At 51.2% G+C, this 16,598-nt stretch overlaps 1 protein-coding gene and 1 long non-coding RNA gene across 2 annotated transcripts; one reads left to right on the forward strand and one right to left on the reverse strand.

Moving 5' to 3' along the window:
• Positions 1–559: 559 nt before the first annotated feature.
• Positions 560–12,507, reverse strand: SHH (sonic hedgehog signaling molecule). The gene is made up of 3 exons (XM_037385975.1): positions 9,887–12,507; positions 4,852–5,113; positions 560–1,344 (listed from the first exon to the last, which is right to left on the reverse strand). Exons 1-3 carry the CDS (start codon positions 10,193–10,195, stop codon positions 638–640), a joined length of 1,278 nt encoding a protein of 425 aa, XP_037241872.1. The 5' UTR covers positions 10,196–12,507; the 3' UTR covers positions 560–637.
• Positions 9,407–12,588, forward strand: LOC119147259. Its single transcript, XR_005103983.1, has 2 exons — positions 9,407–9,644; positions 12,501–12,588. It is a non-coding gene; the product is annotated as an uncharacterized LOC119147259 (long non-coding RNA).
• The last annotated feature ends 4,010 nt before the right edge of the window (positions 12,589–16,598 follow it).

Genomic DNA, 16,598 nt, shown 5'->3' on the forward strand with positions numbered 1-16,598 from the left:
TTGTTTGCTTGGTTTTTAGACTTGCAGAAATGAAGGAGCAATGTAATGGAGAGATGGGAAAGTACAGAATTTTGCTGTCTGAAAGTCAGGACACTCATGACATGTAGAAAAATAGACTCTGCGCAGTTTTGCTTGGCCTCACGAAATAATTTTTTTCCCCTGTGAGTACAGTTCACATGATAATAAATTATCAAAGAAACTATTTAAGGCTCTTGAAGGTCCGGTTCATATCATTTAAAACATCTATTCAAAATACCAAAGAAATAAATATCCAGGAGAGGAGGAAAAAAAAAACCAACAAACAAAACAAAACAAAAGAACAAATAAAAATATATATATATTTATAAACTAAACAGAACAGAACTTCCCGGGGTCTTTGTTTCCCTTAAAGTCTACTTTGGACTGTCCTACTTAATTATTATTATTTTATTATTATTATTTTTAAGTCTTAATCCGTGCTCTCTTTTAAAAATATGTATTTTTTTTCCTTTTTTTTCTTTTAGGTTTTTCTTTTCCTTTTTTTTTTCCTTTTTTTCTCCTCTCTCTCTCTCTCTCTCTCCTCTCTCTCTCTCTCTCTCTCTGTGTCTCTGTCTCTCCCTTGGAGGCTGGCAGGGGGCTGGGGTGGCGCAGGATGCTCTCAGCTGGACGGCACCACCATGCCCAGTGGGTGCAGAGAGTCACTATCCAGCACCCAGCTGCCAATGCGGTAGAGGAGGCGAGAGTACCAGTGGATGCCAGGGGTGGTGGGGGAAGCCATGGGGGCCCCCCCGCCAGAGGGGCAGAGGGTGGCCAGCATCCCCTGGAGCAGGCGGAAGGGAGCGAACGCCCAGTGCGCCCAGCTGTGCTCCTCGATGACGGCGTAGCAAGAGGCCAGCACCCGGTTGATGAGGATGGTGCCCTGGGCAGTGAGCGGGGCGTACGCCCCTGAAGCCTCCTCCCGCAGTGAGACGCTGTGCACGGCTGCTGGCAGGAGCTGCTGCCCGCCCTCGCCCAACACGTAGACCCGCTGGCCCGGCCGTACGCGGCTGGCGAAGAGCGCCCGGCTGCTGGGGGTCCCCGCCTGCGACTGGTTGTGTTGTGGGGCCACGAAGAGGAGGTGGGCAGCTGTCAGCAGCAGCCGGGCTCGGGGCTGCCGTGTCTCGATGACATAGAAGAGCTTGTGGGAGCCATCCTCCCGGTCGAGGAAAGCGAGGAAGTCGCTGTAGAGCAGTCGGCCCTCTGCGTCGGCCACCAGCACCCGGTCCCCGGGGCTCAGGTCCTTCACCAGCTTGGTGCCGCCTTGCTCCAGGTGCACCGTGGCCGAGCCAGGGAAGCAGCCCCCCGATTTGGCCGCCACCGAGTTTTCTGTGCAAGGAGAGAGGCACAGCAGGGTTAGAGGGGGCACCCACCAGGCTGGGACATGGCGGCACAAGGGGACATGCCACTTCCCCAGCTACTCCCGACTCCCTTCAGAGGCACAGGTGCAGGATGCAGCCTCACTCCTCTCCAAAATTCTTCCATCCTCATCTACAAACACTCCCTGTTTGCACTCAGCAGGTCAAGTGAGAGTCCTCTTCCCAACAGATTTGAGCCAGTGCATCTCCCTCTGGGTTAGGAGTTACAAGGGTAGATTGTCTTATCAAGGAAACGGGCCAAAATATTTCCACTGAGAAAGCTGTACCAGAAGGAATCTCTTCTGGAAGAGCTTCCTACTTGGCTACCGTTTGCCCTGCACTGGCACTTCATGCCAAATAACTCACAGGCTTTTAAAGCGGTCTTGCTGGCATAAGGTTTCTCTTCTAGGCAAGTGGTCCCCACTCAGCTTTTACTCAAGGAGCCCATCTAGGGCAGCAAACAGCACAGAGCAGGAGGAGGCTTTGCCCCAAGGAGCACATGAATTTGCCCATCATGCCATTGGAAAGCAAAAGCCCAGATTTCCCGAGCCCCCTCCATCACCCCGTGCTGTCCCCACCCTTCTCTGCCCTCCTGCTTGGCACAGCACCTGCTGGGGCACACGCCACCCCTCATAATACCCCTGTCTGATATCCCCACCACTCCAGTTCACTTCTCTTTGCAAACAAAAAACGTCTCCTTCAGTTCTCCCACCCCACTGGAAGGAGGATCCTGTTCCCAGTCCCAGGGCATGTGGTCCCCAGGCAGCCCCACGCCTGTGCCAGACCCAAGCATATCTCTCCTTCACCTTCTCCAGCTCTTGGAGTTACTCAGAGTTTAGATACTAAATGCTGTTGCCAACCGCTGCTGCTTTCCAATGCTACCAAGAAGAAAAATTGTAGGTTTAAAGGAGGCAGAAAAAGCGATGGGACTTTAAATCTCTCTTGAAATCCCTTTCTGGAGGCTCTAGCCACACGCAGGGTGGTGGGAGAGGACCTCTGCCCTCTTCTAGGCTGGTCTCTGACTTAACTGAGGGACTCTGCGGTGTTCCTAAAATCTCTGGGTTTCTATATATTGGGTAGTAGCCCACAGTACGTCACAGTAGCAAGTGTCTTTGCTACAGCTGTTGACATTCCTCAGCTGTCCCTTGCCTTCCCCTGGTTTCTCCCAGTTACTCCCTACACCAGTTGAGAGTCCCGGTGATTTATCTCCTAAAGGCAGTCAGATTTTATATTTTGCCTCTGTGGCTGGTACTGAAGCTCTTACGATTTAAATAAATCCTTGGAGTGTCTCCTAATGACTTTCCCAGGAAGGACAGGAAGGGCGAAAATTAGACCGTTATTGATTTGCTAATGACTTTATCACTTCTCCTTCAGAAATGAAGCAGCAAGATCTCCAAGGCCTCTTCAGGGAGGACATGGCAACAAACAAGCTATGTGCTTTATGTGGAGCCCTCCGCTAGCAAACTACACCTTCCTACAAGCTGGTGGTAAAGGTCTGGCTAGAGCTTTGTTTGCATATTCAGGGCTTGATGAATAGATCTAGTAGTGTAGCAGCTCTACAAACATACCAGTGAATTGGCAGAGGTGTGAAAATCTGCTTCTTTGAGCAGTGCTTGTTTGGGTTCTCTAATTAAAATCCAATAAAGGATCAGCATTGTCATTCTGATTCATGTAATAAATGCAGACACTCTTGGAAGAGAGGACACTTCCATTTTTTTCCCAGCTTCTTCCCCCCCTTTTCTCCCCCTCCCTATTTGTTCAGGTGCAGAAACCCTATGTGCCAATTCACACACATACTCTCCAAAAAACCCAGGACCTTCCAAGCAATATTTGCACAGCAGAGCCACTTTTCCAAGGCACTCAAGATCTGTATTTGAATTTTAAATGTAGAAGCTTGCTCTAAATACTTGCTGCAGCGCATTATCAATGTCCCTTTTACCACCCCTGCCTCTCCCTCCTCTGTCCTGGTGACAATAATTCAGGCCTTGGAACTCTTCTTTGCATTCCAGTCTCTGGGATCATACTTTTTGCAAACAGAGATGTAGATAAAGAATCTTCCTGCCTGGTATTATGGGGTTTAATCTTCTCATAAGATGCTCTGTCATGAAATGAAGTTTGGATAGTTTGAAATCAGGCTGAGCGGGTGGAATTCAAGCCTGCTCCCTTGCAGCTCGCGTGGTACAGTCACACGACCCTGCCTGACACCCTCTAAATATTGCCCCCCAGTCTGTGTGTGCCGAATCTCAATGAGCAGCTTGGGGTTACTCCTCTCCTATGAAATACCCGTGGGGGTGGATTAGGGGGTGCGCTTGGGCGAAGGTCATCACATGCCGCAATCAGACACCTCGCGCTGTAAAGCCCATCTTCGCTATTGAAAGGGATGTTTCATATCACCGCACGGCTGGCAGCTTTGCAGGGCCTCCTTTTGGCTAGAAAGAGCTGGCTTGCTGAACAAAAGCGGTAGCAGGCTCTCAGGACAAAGCCCACATGGGCCGGGAGAGATGCTATCCTGGTTCAGCCCCTGGGCAGCTTCAGGCTGGAGCTGGGGGGGGTGAACCCCTCTTGCATGGCGAGGCCAGGTTGACTTCCCTGCCATGGGGCTGCTGGTTTTGAAGCATACGGCTATATTTAAAGAAAGCCCACTATTTTTTTTTTGCAACCAAGTGTTTCTTGACACTTCCAGTGGGCTGCTGGGCTAGAGGATGCTATTCAAAAGCGCTGGAGCTGCCGTGCAGCCGGGTGGAAGGAGGCGGGGTGGTGGGGGGGGGTGGCACTTGCCAACCGTTTTGCTCCCCCCAAAAAGTGTCAAGTGTCAAGAAAATGCACTCGGCGAGTCGGGGATTTCTTGCGAGCTGTTCCCGGGTTGAGACAGCGTGTGGCGTTGTAAGCACAGGGGAGGGGAGGGGAAAAAATTATTATGTATGTGTATCCCTATCTGGGAATTTCCGAGCGGCTACCGCTGAAGAAGGCAGGGGACCACGTTCCGTATTTATTTTCCTGGCTGGCTCCCACTCGGAGATTAGCGATCGCGAGTAAGGCGTGCAGCCAGCGGGGCGGCTGGGGCCGGCCCCCAGTGCTTGTGTTGAGCGTGCTTTTGGGATGGGGAAAGCATCGGGTCCCACGAGGGGAGGACGAGGGTGTGTGGCTGCGGCGCAGCGCTCCTGGACAGGCTGGGCAAGGATCACCCATATTAAAATGCTGTCACAAAGTGCTGCAGCTGGCTGGGCTTGCCCCCGCAACCCCTCCTCACCCTTTTTGCCCCCCTCGCCCTCCTTCCTTTCCCCCGCCCCTGCGCCGCTGGGATCACCGCACCCTCGGAGGAGCCCAGACGGGGCGGGCAGGGCTGATGGGGACCCTGCGGGGACGGGGAGGAGGGAGCCCGGGCGGCATCGGGCAGGCCGGACGAGGCTCTGGGGGGCTGAGCCGTGGCTCGGGGGTGTCCCCCCTGGCGTGTCCCTGGGCAGGCTGCCTGCCTTACCTGCTTTGACGGAGCAGTGGATGTGCGCCTTGGACTCATAGTAGACCCAGTCGAACCCAGCCTCGACGGCCAGGCGGGCCAGCATGCCGTACTTGCTGCGGTCCCGGTCCGAAGTGGTGATGTCCACGGCGCGGCCCTCGTAGTGCAGGGACTCCTCGGAGTGGTGGCCATCCTCGTCCCAGCCCTCGGTCACGCGCAGTTTCACCCCGGGCCACTGGTTCATCACCGAGATCGCCAGGGCGTTCAGCTTGTCCTTGCAGCGCTGCGGGGACACGGGCACACGGGGAAGGGCGCATTGCGGGGGGTGCTGCAGCCAGGGGCAACCCCCCCTTCACCACCTACATTCCCACCCCCCACCCCCCCAGGGCCTCATCCTGCCCTCCCTCCCCTGCAAATGGGCCGCATCCCGCCCCCCCTCCCCCCCAAAGGCGCCGCGGGATGGGCCGAGCGTCTTCGCCCCCGCTGCCAGGGAGGGACGGGGAGGCAGGTGAGGAGGAGGAGGGGAGTGAAACCTGGGGCCACGGGAGGAAGAAGGGGTGAAGCACTACGAAGACCCACCGGGACGGAGCCGCCCCCTCCCCCGACACCTGCTGCAGGGACAGGGGGACCCCCCCGCCGCACCCCCGGCGCTTGGCTGTGAGGGCGTCGGTTCAAAGCCACCTGCACGGAGCAAATTCCTGCCGCTAAGTGCCCTGTCCCCTTCCCGAGAGCAAAGTTTCTGCCGAGAACAAACACTCGCCATGTATCTCGGAGTCACGGATTCCCCCCCGGAATGTCTCTCCGGGTCTTTTCAGCTTAATTCTGTGTTGAAAGGGGTCTCAATACATGTTAACAGCCTTTATGTGCTGGAGGGAGGGGTGGGGTTTTTTTTCTCTCCCTTCGCCCATCACTCATTAGAGCCCTCAAAGCAGCATGGGCTGGGAGCATTCACTCCGCTTCAAACATACATCGGCGCTCGCCTACAAAGCCGAGCAAATCCATACAATAATATAGCTCTTAGTGGGAAGATGAAAAGCAAGGGAGGGCCAAGGAGCGAAGTTAAGCGAAGCAGGGATGCTATGCAAGCTAGGAGACCCTTTGTGTGGAGTGAAACGTTTGCAACTCCGTGCAGAAGCACTACGGGGTTGGCCATCACCCCCCCGGAGCCACCGGCCTTGCCCGGGACCGGAGCGGGCCCTGCAGCACCGGCCCGAGCGGAGGGGTGGGGGTGGGGTGGGGGGGTGGGGAGGGGAGGGGGATGGAGGGGAAGGGGGGCTGCAGCGAGGAGGACGTGAGCTCGGCGTGAAACCCTGAAAGTTTCGGGGGAGAGATGATTCCTATTTTAGCCAAGGGGGAGGAGGGAATAGACACGCCGGAGGTAGGGGAAGAGGACTCGCAGCCCCCCAGAAATCGGAAATCAGCACCGACAGCATTGAAAAGCGCTTGACTAAAGGTACAGAGTTAGAAAAACACACGTCGCCAACTTCCCCCCCACACCCACATTTTTTGGAGTGGAAAATAACTCGTGGATATACACGATGTGGCTCGCTTGGTGCAAACATCGATGCGGGTTAAAGCCACGGCAGGATGCGGTAAACTGCTCTTCCCTCACTTTTGCTGGCCTGACTGGGATGCTTGGCCTTCAGCAGGACCATTGTCCCCAGCGTGCTCCCAGCACGCCCAGTAACAGACCTCAAAAGCCCCCTTCACAGCTCCCCGAAAGGCTAAGCCCCCCCATTACCCCGACGACGCTACTTTTCGGGACGTGACGAGGTTGCACAACAAGAAAGTTTCCGTGTGTCTATCAAAAGCCATAAAAAGCAATTCCAGCAATACACAGGTCTCCGAGAGATATAAGAGGCAATCGGGAGCTCACTTTGGACTCTCTGGCCTGTAGTTTTATAGAAAGAGCCGGCTGTCTGGGTTTCGGCACCCTTCCCGGCAGCAAAGCGCAGCAGCACAAGGAAGTTGAGTTTGATTTGTTTTGTTTTGCTTCCCTCTCCCTCGCACACCTGAGAGGATGGATACGCTCCTCCACGGACTGACAGGGGGAAGGGAGCGAAGGATCAAACGTCTCAGCTACTGATAAGGGGAGAGCCCTGGGCGACACGGCGATGCTCTGCCCGCCCGCTGCCTCCCGCGCATCCCGCGCATCGTGGAGGGGCGGGCAGGGTGCGGGCAGCGCCGAGGTGCTCTCGCTGCTCTGGCCCTGCCAGCCTCAGCTCCCGGCTTCAGGCGAAATAAAGAAGAAGAAACGACCTCCTGAAGGACTTTCCTCCCTTTTATACTGCCTGAGCTGGATTGTCAGAGTCAAAAGCCGTGAAGCCCAGACTATTTATTAATTCATTGGGTCGTGTGCCACAAATCAAGCCCAATTCTGTTCAGCCACCGTGAAACTCAGCAGGGCTGCCTCCACTAACGCTTTGTGTGGAGGCAAAGTTGTTCAACAAGCCCTCTCCTGCCAGCTCCTAATCTCTTCACAAATGAATTGCTTGAAGGAAACACTTAACAGGTACCTGTCAGTGTAAACAACCTGGTGGGCTTCCTAAATGCCAAGTTGATCTCTAAATTCCTCACATCACGCACCGGTTGTGTGCCTGCATTACGCGAGATCGCTAATTTATTTCATACAAATTCCAGCTTTATCATACTGACCTGGCCTCCTTATCTCTGCCCCGAATCCAGCCAATGGCTGCGGTGGGGAGGAGGGGGGGAAGAAAGGGGGGAGCCTTCAGCAAACTGCTGTTGTCACCTGCAAAGTTGAGAACCTGACTTACCTACCACTGTTTGCGTTCCCCTCCACCCCCCCCACCCCCCACCCCGGAGTTAATATTAACTAGCGGCTAATGCATTCGGCAACTAGCCTGCAAGTTGAGCGATTCTGTTCAGGAAAGATCTCTCCATGGTTGAAAGGCTCGCGAAGCAGGCGGTTACAGGCTGGGATTTACCGGGCGGGTGCCGGCCGAGGGGGAGAGGGAAGGAGGGAGAAGCGGGGCGGAGAGGCCGGCGGCAGGACGGCACCTCCGGGTGCTGCGGCCCCGGCCGTGCCCGGGGGCGGGTGGGCAAGAGCGGCCCCTCCACCCCCCCCACCCCCCCGCCTCGCCCAGGGCTGCCGGCGCCCGGCTCGGTCCCCCACCTCGGTCCCCTCTTCGTCGCCGGGTCCCCGGCGTTGCGGCCTCCGGGTCCCCGCCGCCCTCAGCCCACCTCCCCCCTTTGTGTCCACGGCACGGGAATAAGCACTGAAGGGGGGGGACGACGGACGGAAAAAAGTATTTGCTTTCGTTTCGTTCGTCTGAGGGAAGTTGACAGAAGGTCAGGAGTTCAGACGCTGCCAGTTAATGCAGCGGGAGCGGCCAGCCGCGTAGCCGGCGCGCCGTGCCCCGGGAGAGCCGCGGGGCCGGGGTCAGCCCGCACGCCAGCCCCGACCGCAGCCCACCTCTCCCGGCCGTCTCCCAGCTCCCCCCCTCGCCCCGCTCCGCCGCGCACACGCACCGGCGCAGCCGCGCAGGGAGCGATGCGCCGAGCCCCGGCGGGAGCCCGTCTCCCGCGGAGCCGCCGCCGCCGCCGGGCTGCGGAGGGAAGGGCGAAACCCGAGCCGCCGCGATCGATACGCGAGGGGAGTAAGTGGAGCTGAAAATGCGAGAGATGCGGCTGGCTCGCCGCAGCCCCGCACCGGCGGCAGCGAGGGCGGAGGGCCGCGGGTGCGCAGAGGGGCCCGGCACCGCTCCGCACCCCTGTGCGGGGCAGCGGCGGGCAGCGCGCGGCGGAGCCGGGCAGCGCGCGCCGCCGCGCTCCGAGGTACGGTGCGATTTAAGGTGGTCGGGAGGAGATGGTGGCGGCCGCCGGTCCCTCGCCCCGGGAGACCCGGCAAACGTGCGGAAAATCAGGCCGAGGAACGGGGAGAGTTTGGGAAATTCCACCCCCCACCCCCCTTCCCCGCGTCCACTCCCCGCCTAGTCCTTCCAGGCGAGTCCTGTTCTAGCACTGAAGGTGGGGCTTAAATGTATTAATATTAAAAAAGAGCTGTTGACCTATATTTGGAGGAAACCCATTTCCAGTGTCTAGATTGCATGTAGTTTCAGAAACTCCGGGATTGGCAGAGCAATTGACTTCACCGAGCTCTCTGTTGAGCATGAATAATAATTATGAGGTGACTCTCGGAGAGGTTCTCTCTCTCTCTCTCTCTCTCTCTCTCTCTCTTTCTCTGCATAAAATGGTTCCGCAATCTGATTCCACCCGAGATCCAATATTTACCCAGTTGTAAACCTTGTGCCATCAGATTTTCTAAAACAGAAGGTGATGCAATGCCGATAAGTTGCAAGTCCCTCCCCTATGGAAGTACCAGAGCACTGGCGGCGAGCATCCTTAAAGAAATATCAATATATTTACGCTCTGATGGGCACAATTGCAAATGATGGTATTGCAATACGAGCTATATAATACGGAATCAGGAGAGGAATGGTCGATCAGGCTTCAGCTGCCTTTTGTGAGTGCACGACTGCATGCCTACTAAATTTAGAATATGCTCGCTAGGGATAAATAATAATAATAATAATAATAATAATGAAGGCTAAAATGAAATGAAGCAAAAAAAAAAAAAAAGAAATAAAATAAAATATATATAAAAACCCGAGTCACCAGGCGTAGCAACCGAGGACTACGTTTGTAATAATGAGTGAGTGGCCTGGCGGTCACTATACACTTGGGGTCCTCTGAGCTGTATGCAATTCGTTTGATCAAAGTGCATCCTTGGGGACAAATGCAAACAGCAATCTCTAAGCAAGTTAAGGGAACGCCATGGCACGGTAATGACTGTAAGTATCACACAGATTCCCCCACCAAATATCTAGATAGTTCCAGCTCCAGCCCCTGCTAACTTGTCTGGATAGATGGTATTTACATTCAATGGGGGAAACTAGCCGAGTTTGGAGGGGCGGGGGGAGGAGGGGGAGAAGGAAAGGGGGGGGGGGCTTTCAAAAATACTAAGACAGATGCGTCCTTTAGGATTGCTCAGAGAGGTTAACAAACACAAATACAGGTATCTCTGTGGCTCTACCTGAGTCATCAGTCTGTCAGCTCCCGTGTTCTCTTCATCCTTAAAAATAATGTCAGGGTTGTAATTTGGGGTTAGTTCTTTAAATCTCTCGGAGTTTCTTGTGATCTTCCCTTCATATCTTCCACTGGCCCCTAGGGTCTTCTCTGCCACATTGGGAATAAACTGCTTATAGGCTAAAGGGGTCAGCTTTTTGGGGTGTCTCCTTTTTCCAATGCCCCTGCCTGGTCCACAAGTCAGCCCAGAGGAGACTAAAAGAGCGCAGATGAAGCCCACCAAAAGAATTCTTGTCAACAGCAGCATTTCGTCCATTGAATCCAATTACTTCAAAGCTCTCTGTGCCTATCCCTGGCTGTCTCTAGAGCTCTCTCTCCTCCTATGTCCTTGTCTGCTTTCTGAATCGTATACTATCCACCGATCCCTAGCAAGACAGGTGCTGGAATGGCAGGCTTTAGGTCGCTGATAACGGAACACATCGGAGTTTGGTCGGGAGACAGCAATCGAGAGACAAAAAAAGGGTCTGATTTTAATGGTAGCAAAGCAAGACGCTTGTGAGAGGAGTCTGCCTTTAGTTCTATATTATAGCTGCCAGGGCCGCAAGCTGATTGGCCAAGGCGAGACAAGCTTGTCTTCTGATGTTTTAACCCTCAAAAAGGCAACAAATTCTTGAAAGATTTTTTTTTCTCCTTTTACCTGAAGGGCTTGGAGCTGAGAGGGGTGGAGATCACGCTTTCTTGGGATAACATCAATTACACGCTGATTTTTTTTTTTTTATTTTTTTTTTCAAAAACTTTCTTGGCAGAATGGTACATTTGTCAGCAAGAGGAACAGATGCCTCTGTGAAAGAGGGAAAAAAAATAAATAAGATCAGCAGGCTGCCTCGGTGCAAGTCAAGTTTCTAAGGGCAGTTGCGGTTAAATAAAATGCCGAATTATCGGGGAGCCGTGCAAATAGAAATGTAGTGGGGAAATATTAACGCCCGGGAGGGGATGGGGGGTGGGGGGCGAATAATGCCATTTAGGAGCGCACCCACCTAAGTGGTTTTGTAATAGGTTTCTGCCCCCTGAAAAGGGGGATTGCTCTCCCTCCTGAAGGCATACATTTTTAAACACGCTCCCCTTTTAGCTGATAAATGACTACTTTGAAAGCAGAAACAAGTCACTCTGATGCGAGGCGGCAGGTATATGAAATTAGCGTGTACGACTTGTGTACCACACAATTGCAATGGCACTTTTTTTTTTTTTTTTTAATAAACCCAGGACTATCACCCAGCTGAAAATAACGTGATATCTTCAGAAGTGCATGAAAAGTCAACTGTTTAAAAATAGGTGGTCCCCTGAGCACGCTGGGGCTGTATTCTTTGTTGCCTTGGCCGAAGAGGAGCGTTTTAGACTCTTACACCTCCTTGCGGGGTGTCATTAAGTTTTTAAGAAAAGCATAGTGTTGAAAGCATCCGCAAACACAATTAACAGAGATCGATCCAAGCAAAGTGAATGGAAAGAGGATAAGTTTAATGTTAAATTAATTGTTATCTCATGCAGCGTGGCAAGTGATGTCTTTATCCCGATCTCCAAAAGCTACTAATCAGACAAAGGTGTTGAGAGACGAGCAAAATTGCAGAGATGGGGCTGATAGAGCAGGTTAGACAGAAAAGCAGAATCCCCTATGAACAAACACTTCTCTGCCTCTGAACAGCCCGGTTACTTTTGCTCCTGAGGGAATACAGTTTGTCCCAGGATCTAGAAACTTTGAGGAGTTTTTTAGGAGTTCTTAAAAATGTCAGGACTATATGCTGAAGCAATTCAAAGTCCACTCTCTCAGAAAAACAGGAAAAAATCAACTTTATTTAAGGTTGTTGGTTTTGGTTCTTGGGTTTTTTTGGGGTGTTTATATACATATATATATATATATATATATATAAACGCTCTTTGGGGCGAGCAATTATATGGGAGTTTTCCGGTCTGTGACATCGAGCTGAGTCGTAATCAACTTAAACCATGTGAAAATGGACTTTAAAATTAGTTCTTAAGTGGTAAAACAGTTGTATATCCGTAAACTGTAACAAGCAGGACAGGACTTTTCAAGGGACAAAGTAGCCTTTTTAGGTAGACTTTAGAAAATAGCTGAAAACAGGGATCAGAAGCTCCCACGCCGACTCTAACTGGTGCTCTTCCCTCTTTTTTAACCTATACTTTTCTTCTGCTATTTCTGTTTCTTCGTAGAGTTTCGGTGAATCATTGATTTCTCTTTCCTAGCTTTACATTTAGGAGTTTTGACTTGAGAATGGATAAAAAGTTAGAAAGTCAGCAACTTGGCTTCTAGGTTTTTATCAACCAACTTAGTTGCAGAAACAAGTTGTATAACAGCTAAATACCTGCTTCATGCTATTAAAAAACAAACTTAAGTTTTATCTCCCCGTCTGCGTGCATGTGAGAAGACAGATACAAGGAATATATAATTTATACAAAAGAGGGTATGTTCTTTTGATGTGGTTGCTTAAACAGCATGACTTGATATAACAGTTGATTAAACAGTGCCAAGGAATAAAAGCTATTCTTAATGGTGTGGGATACTGCAAATCTTTTATCACCCCTCTTACCTTGTCCCCCTCCCCAAGGAAAGATGATCGATATCCCAGGCACTAGACGGGTGGACATCGCCATGAAGAAGTATGGAGAATAAGGATAAACTCCCTCATTATCAGATTGCCATATGTACAAAGCAGTCACCCAAAGATTAACAGGAAAGGAAACGCAAAGAAGGAATTAATTAAATGCAAGTAATAAATGCTCGGGGAGGGAGGGGGCAAAGGGAGAAATCAAGAAAAGTTGTAACTGTGGGAAGCTTGAAATCACCCTCCTATCAAATTAGATGTGAAAGAAAGCAGAGCTGGGGGGTGCGGGGAGGGTCTGCTCAGTTTCAGCGCAGGCTGGGGCTGGCCGCGGCCCCGCCGGGAGCCGGGCGGGGGGAGCCGGGAGCAGCGGGGGGAGCCGGGGGGAGAGGGGGGAGCCGGGGGGAAAAGGGGGGAGCCGGGGGGAGCCGGGAGCAGCCGGGGGGGGGGCCGGGCCGCCGCTCCCTCCCGCCCCGCCGCTCCCCGGGCCTCCGGGATGCGCCCTGCCTCTCCTACCCACGTTAAGCTTTTTTCTTTTTTCTTTTCTTTTTTTTTTTTTTTTTTCCCTTTCCTCTTTAAATACCACAGCGTCTGGGAAAAAATACGACCCCACCCCCCCCCCCCCCGCGCCTCACCTCCCCGCCCCCCCGGCCCGCAATCCCCCACCAGAAGGAAAAGGCACCGCAGCACTTTTCCTTTTCCCTCCGACGGGTGCCCTGTCCCTGTCCCTGTCCCTATCCCTGTCCCTATCCCTGTCCCCGCCGGCCGTGTGCACCCGCAGCCCTAGCCCAGCGCTGCTGCAGCATCAGTGCCCGACACACCGCCGGCCCTGCCTGCTCTCCCCTTCGAACAACAGCAAAACCCCCAAATCAAGCAACGCCTACAGCTCCTGGCCGGGCACCGATGCCTTCTTTAGAGGGATGAATCCCTTGGCTGTGGATTATAAACATCAATGTTGCGTCCTATTGTCCCCCAAACTTGCAGGCCATTGTTTTGCTCCCTGGGGAGGGAGGCTGGGGCTGTCCCAGTCTTCTGTGGGGGAAACAAGATGCTTTGCACCCCTCTGCCTATGCCATCACAAACCAAACTCCTGCTGCCCCCCCCTGAGGAGTGACCCCCAGGATCCCATCAAGGCTACCCAGGGTGAGGGTGCTGGGGAAGGCCCCTGAGTGCAGGCTCACTTGTTCCACCACCCCTGTCTGCACAGCCAGGTCCCTCTTGGAGCTGCCATCAGGCTCCCTGTTGGGCCCCAAAGCTCTGGTGGGGTGGTGGAGACCTTCTTGGGTCATCTGGACCCCTGGGCCTCCTGGGTGCAACAAGCACCACAATCTCAGAATCATCTACTACCGAACCCACAGAGTCCTTTTTTTCTTGTTCTTGTGCAAGCACCCACCACAGCCCCACGGCCCGGCTTTCCTCGCTGGTGTAGGGGCTCTTCCAGTGGCTCTGTCAAACCTGGGGGCAGCTCCAAGGCTTCCGTCACCTTGCAGGGCCAGGCATGAGGCCATGGGGCCACACTGGCCTGGGGCATGCCCACGGGGCCAGGCTGAGGAGGAGCAGCAGTGGGTGCACCCGGGCCCAGGACAAGCTGTTTAAGAATCTCAGTTATTATTTGTCTTCATTTTTTTTCTTTAAAATCTGGACTTGCTGCCATCTGTTTGTTCTGCATAAAGCCAGGGAAGGGTTCAGATTGAACAGGTGAGGTTGCTCGTTGGCCATGTTAAGTTCCCCGAGTTTTCTTGTGCTGATATATTTTGGTTGATGAATCCCCAAATACAGGATGTTTCTCTCAGAAAACCGGAGAAGTAAATGTTTGTGTAACTTTTAACTGCATCCTAATTACTTGTCCCCCTTAACAGCCCCCATTTGTACTCATGCTTAATATATGATTTTGTAATAAATTATCCATTTTCAGAGTGTTAAAGCTTCATTCTTGTAGCCTCTTTGCACCTGTGGTGTTTCCCAAGAAATCTGGGACCACAGCGATCACTGACAGAGAAGTAGATCATGAATAACTTCAGTGAAAACAGAGGTTAAGCTAGAGTAAAACTGGTGTAAATGGAAGGAGACTCAGGCAGGCGTTTTGTCTGAAGCTTTGTTTATTTCTTTTATATACGCCACCCTCCTTCATGGCAATGTTAAACTATTTTATTTAAAGGAATCCTTACACAGCCCTTGTTGTCTATCTTGGTGGTATTGCAATACCTATCTTAAAAATGAACTTAGAAATTTCAGTTCAGAATTACTGGCTAGCTGGCAACTACACCTTTACAGTGATGAGCAGGACAAGCCTTGTTCCTTGGAATGTCCTTCCAAAAAAAACCCCAAACCCTGGCACCAACAAGAAAAATTAAGCTTTTCCACCCATTTTAGTTTGACAGAAAAATTCAGGGAGTCAGGCAGCTGAAGCCTGGTATCTGCTTCGATATGCCCTTAGTCTGGCAGTGGTCTTACAAGCATTTCTGCTACGGGAAAAAAATATCTGTGCATATGAAGAGGCAGAAAATGGTTGCTTTCCAGAATAACTGTGCCTACATGCATTGATTTTGCAGTTTTCATATCCATCTGCTTGTGGATTAATGCTAATCATTGGCTTGAATATGGTCAATAGAGCCTTCCATCGTATATGCAAAAATATACGTAGGCAGCATAATTCATAAGCCATTGTTATCTATGTTTTGTGTATATATTTGCTCTTAACCCAAACTTTAAAGCAGTGTTTCCCACGGGTTTCCCTATATGCTCAGCAGGGCAATATATAGTATCTGATAATAAATCTATAGAGAAACCCTTTGATTTCACTTTTAAGTCCTTTCACTTCTCCTTGAACAATGCAGCATTTGCCCATACCAAAAGCCCAAGGTAGGAAAGATTATAATTTTTTTCCCCCTTCCTGGACTGTGATCTGCATCCCTTTTCAGCCACCTCCTCCTGGCCACGAGTGGAGCAAGTGCCCGCCGAGGTGGCTCTTTCCCCGCGGGAAGGCGGGAGGAAGCAGCCGCTAGGGGAGCTCCACGTCGGGAGTAACCTCCGAGCATCTTCCTCACAGCTTACACAGCTTTCTGCAGTCCCCAGGAGTGGAAGTTTGAAAGTGAATGTTAAGCTTAAAAAAACCCATAAGCAACATACCAAATGGGCAAGTTTGGAAAATTTGTGATTTTTTTTAATAACAGGCAATTGTATAACCAAGTATCTGAAAGTTATTTTCTTGTCCCTCTGTACGCTGAATTGTGCTGTGTGTGTCTCTGTGTGTGTCTGTGAGCTTACCCGAGTGCCTGGAGGTGAGAAGTAACCATGGCACATATTTCTTAGGTTTCTGATGACCCATAAAATAAAGAGATCTTGAATTGCAGCTGCTTAAGCACCAGCCATGAGTATGAGAATATCCAGTGTTTAGTCCTGGTTGTAATGTTGACTTGCTTTCCTGGTCGTTGGCAGGCGACTTAGATCCAATGTTTGCATCACATAAACATCACTAAGAATAAACCATCAAAAGAAATAATATCTTTTTCTTTTTCTCGTTGTTGTTATAAAAATTGTTAACTGGATTATTAATGGTTAGTATGTTAATTTGGGTTTTGGTTGTTTATCTAAAGAATTTATCTGGGCGACTGAGTCAATGATCGTTAGAGGTTGTGGGTGTATGAAGAGCCAAAATAGATTTTTTTTCCCACGCAGATCAATATTAGCAGATTCTTACTTGGCTGTCTTGGGGTCCCACTTATTCTCAAATGTACCTCTGAGTATGAAGAAGCTACCTATTTTAACAGACTTGCTCTCATTGCTTTCAGTACCAATGATTACTCAAGTTAATACAAGTGTTTAACATAAAAAAGAGCCTATGTTTGATATATATTAATATACTCCACAAATGGTTAATGGAAGCACTGCCTTTTAGCAATAACTATGTTTTAAGGTACTATTTTCTGTTCAAGAAAAAAAAAAAGAGTGAGATACATAAATAACATTGTGAAGCGCAAGTAATGCTAGCTGTCTGACTTGCACTTTTGTTGCATTTTAGGGAAAAAGTGAAGAGTCATATTTTGGAATATTGAGTGATAATACTTCTCTCGGTCTGTATGATATGATGGCCAGACAGGGGAT

This window comes from Falco rusticolus, chromosome 4 (assembly GCF_015220075.1).
Source record: "Falco rusticolus isolate bFalRus1 chromosome 4, bFalRus1.pri, whole genome shotgun sequence".
NCBI lineage: Eukaryota > Metazoa > Chordata > Aves > Falconiformes > Falconidae > Falco > Falco rusticolus.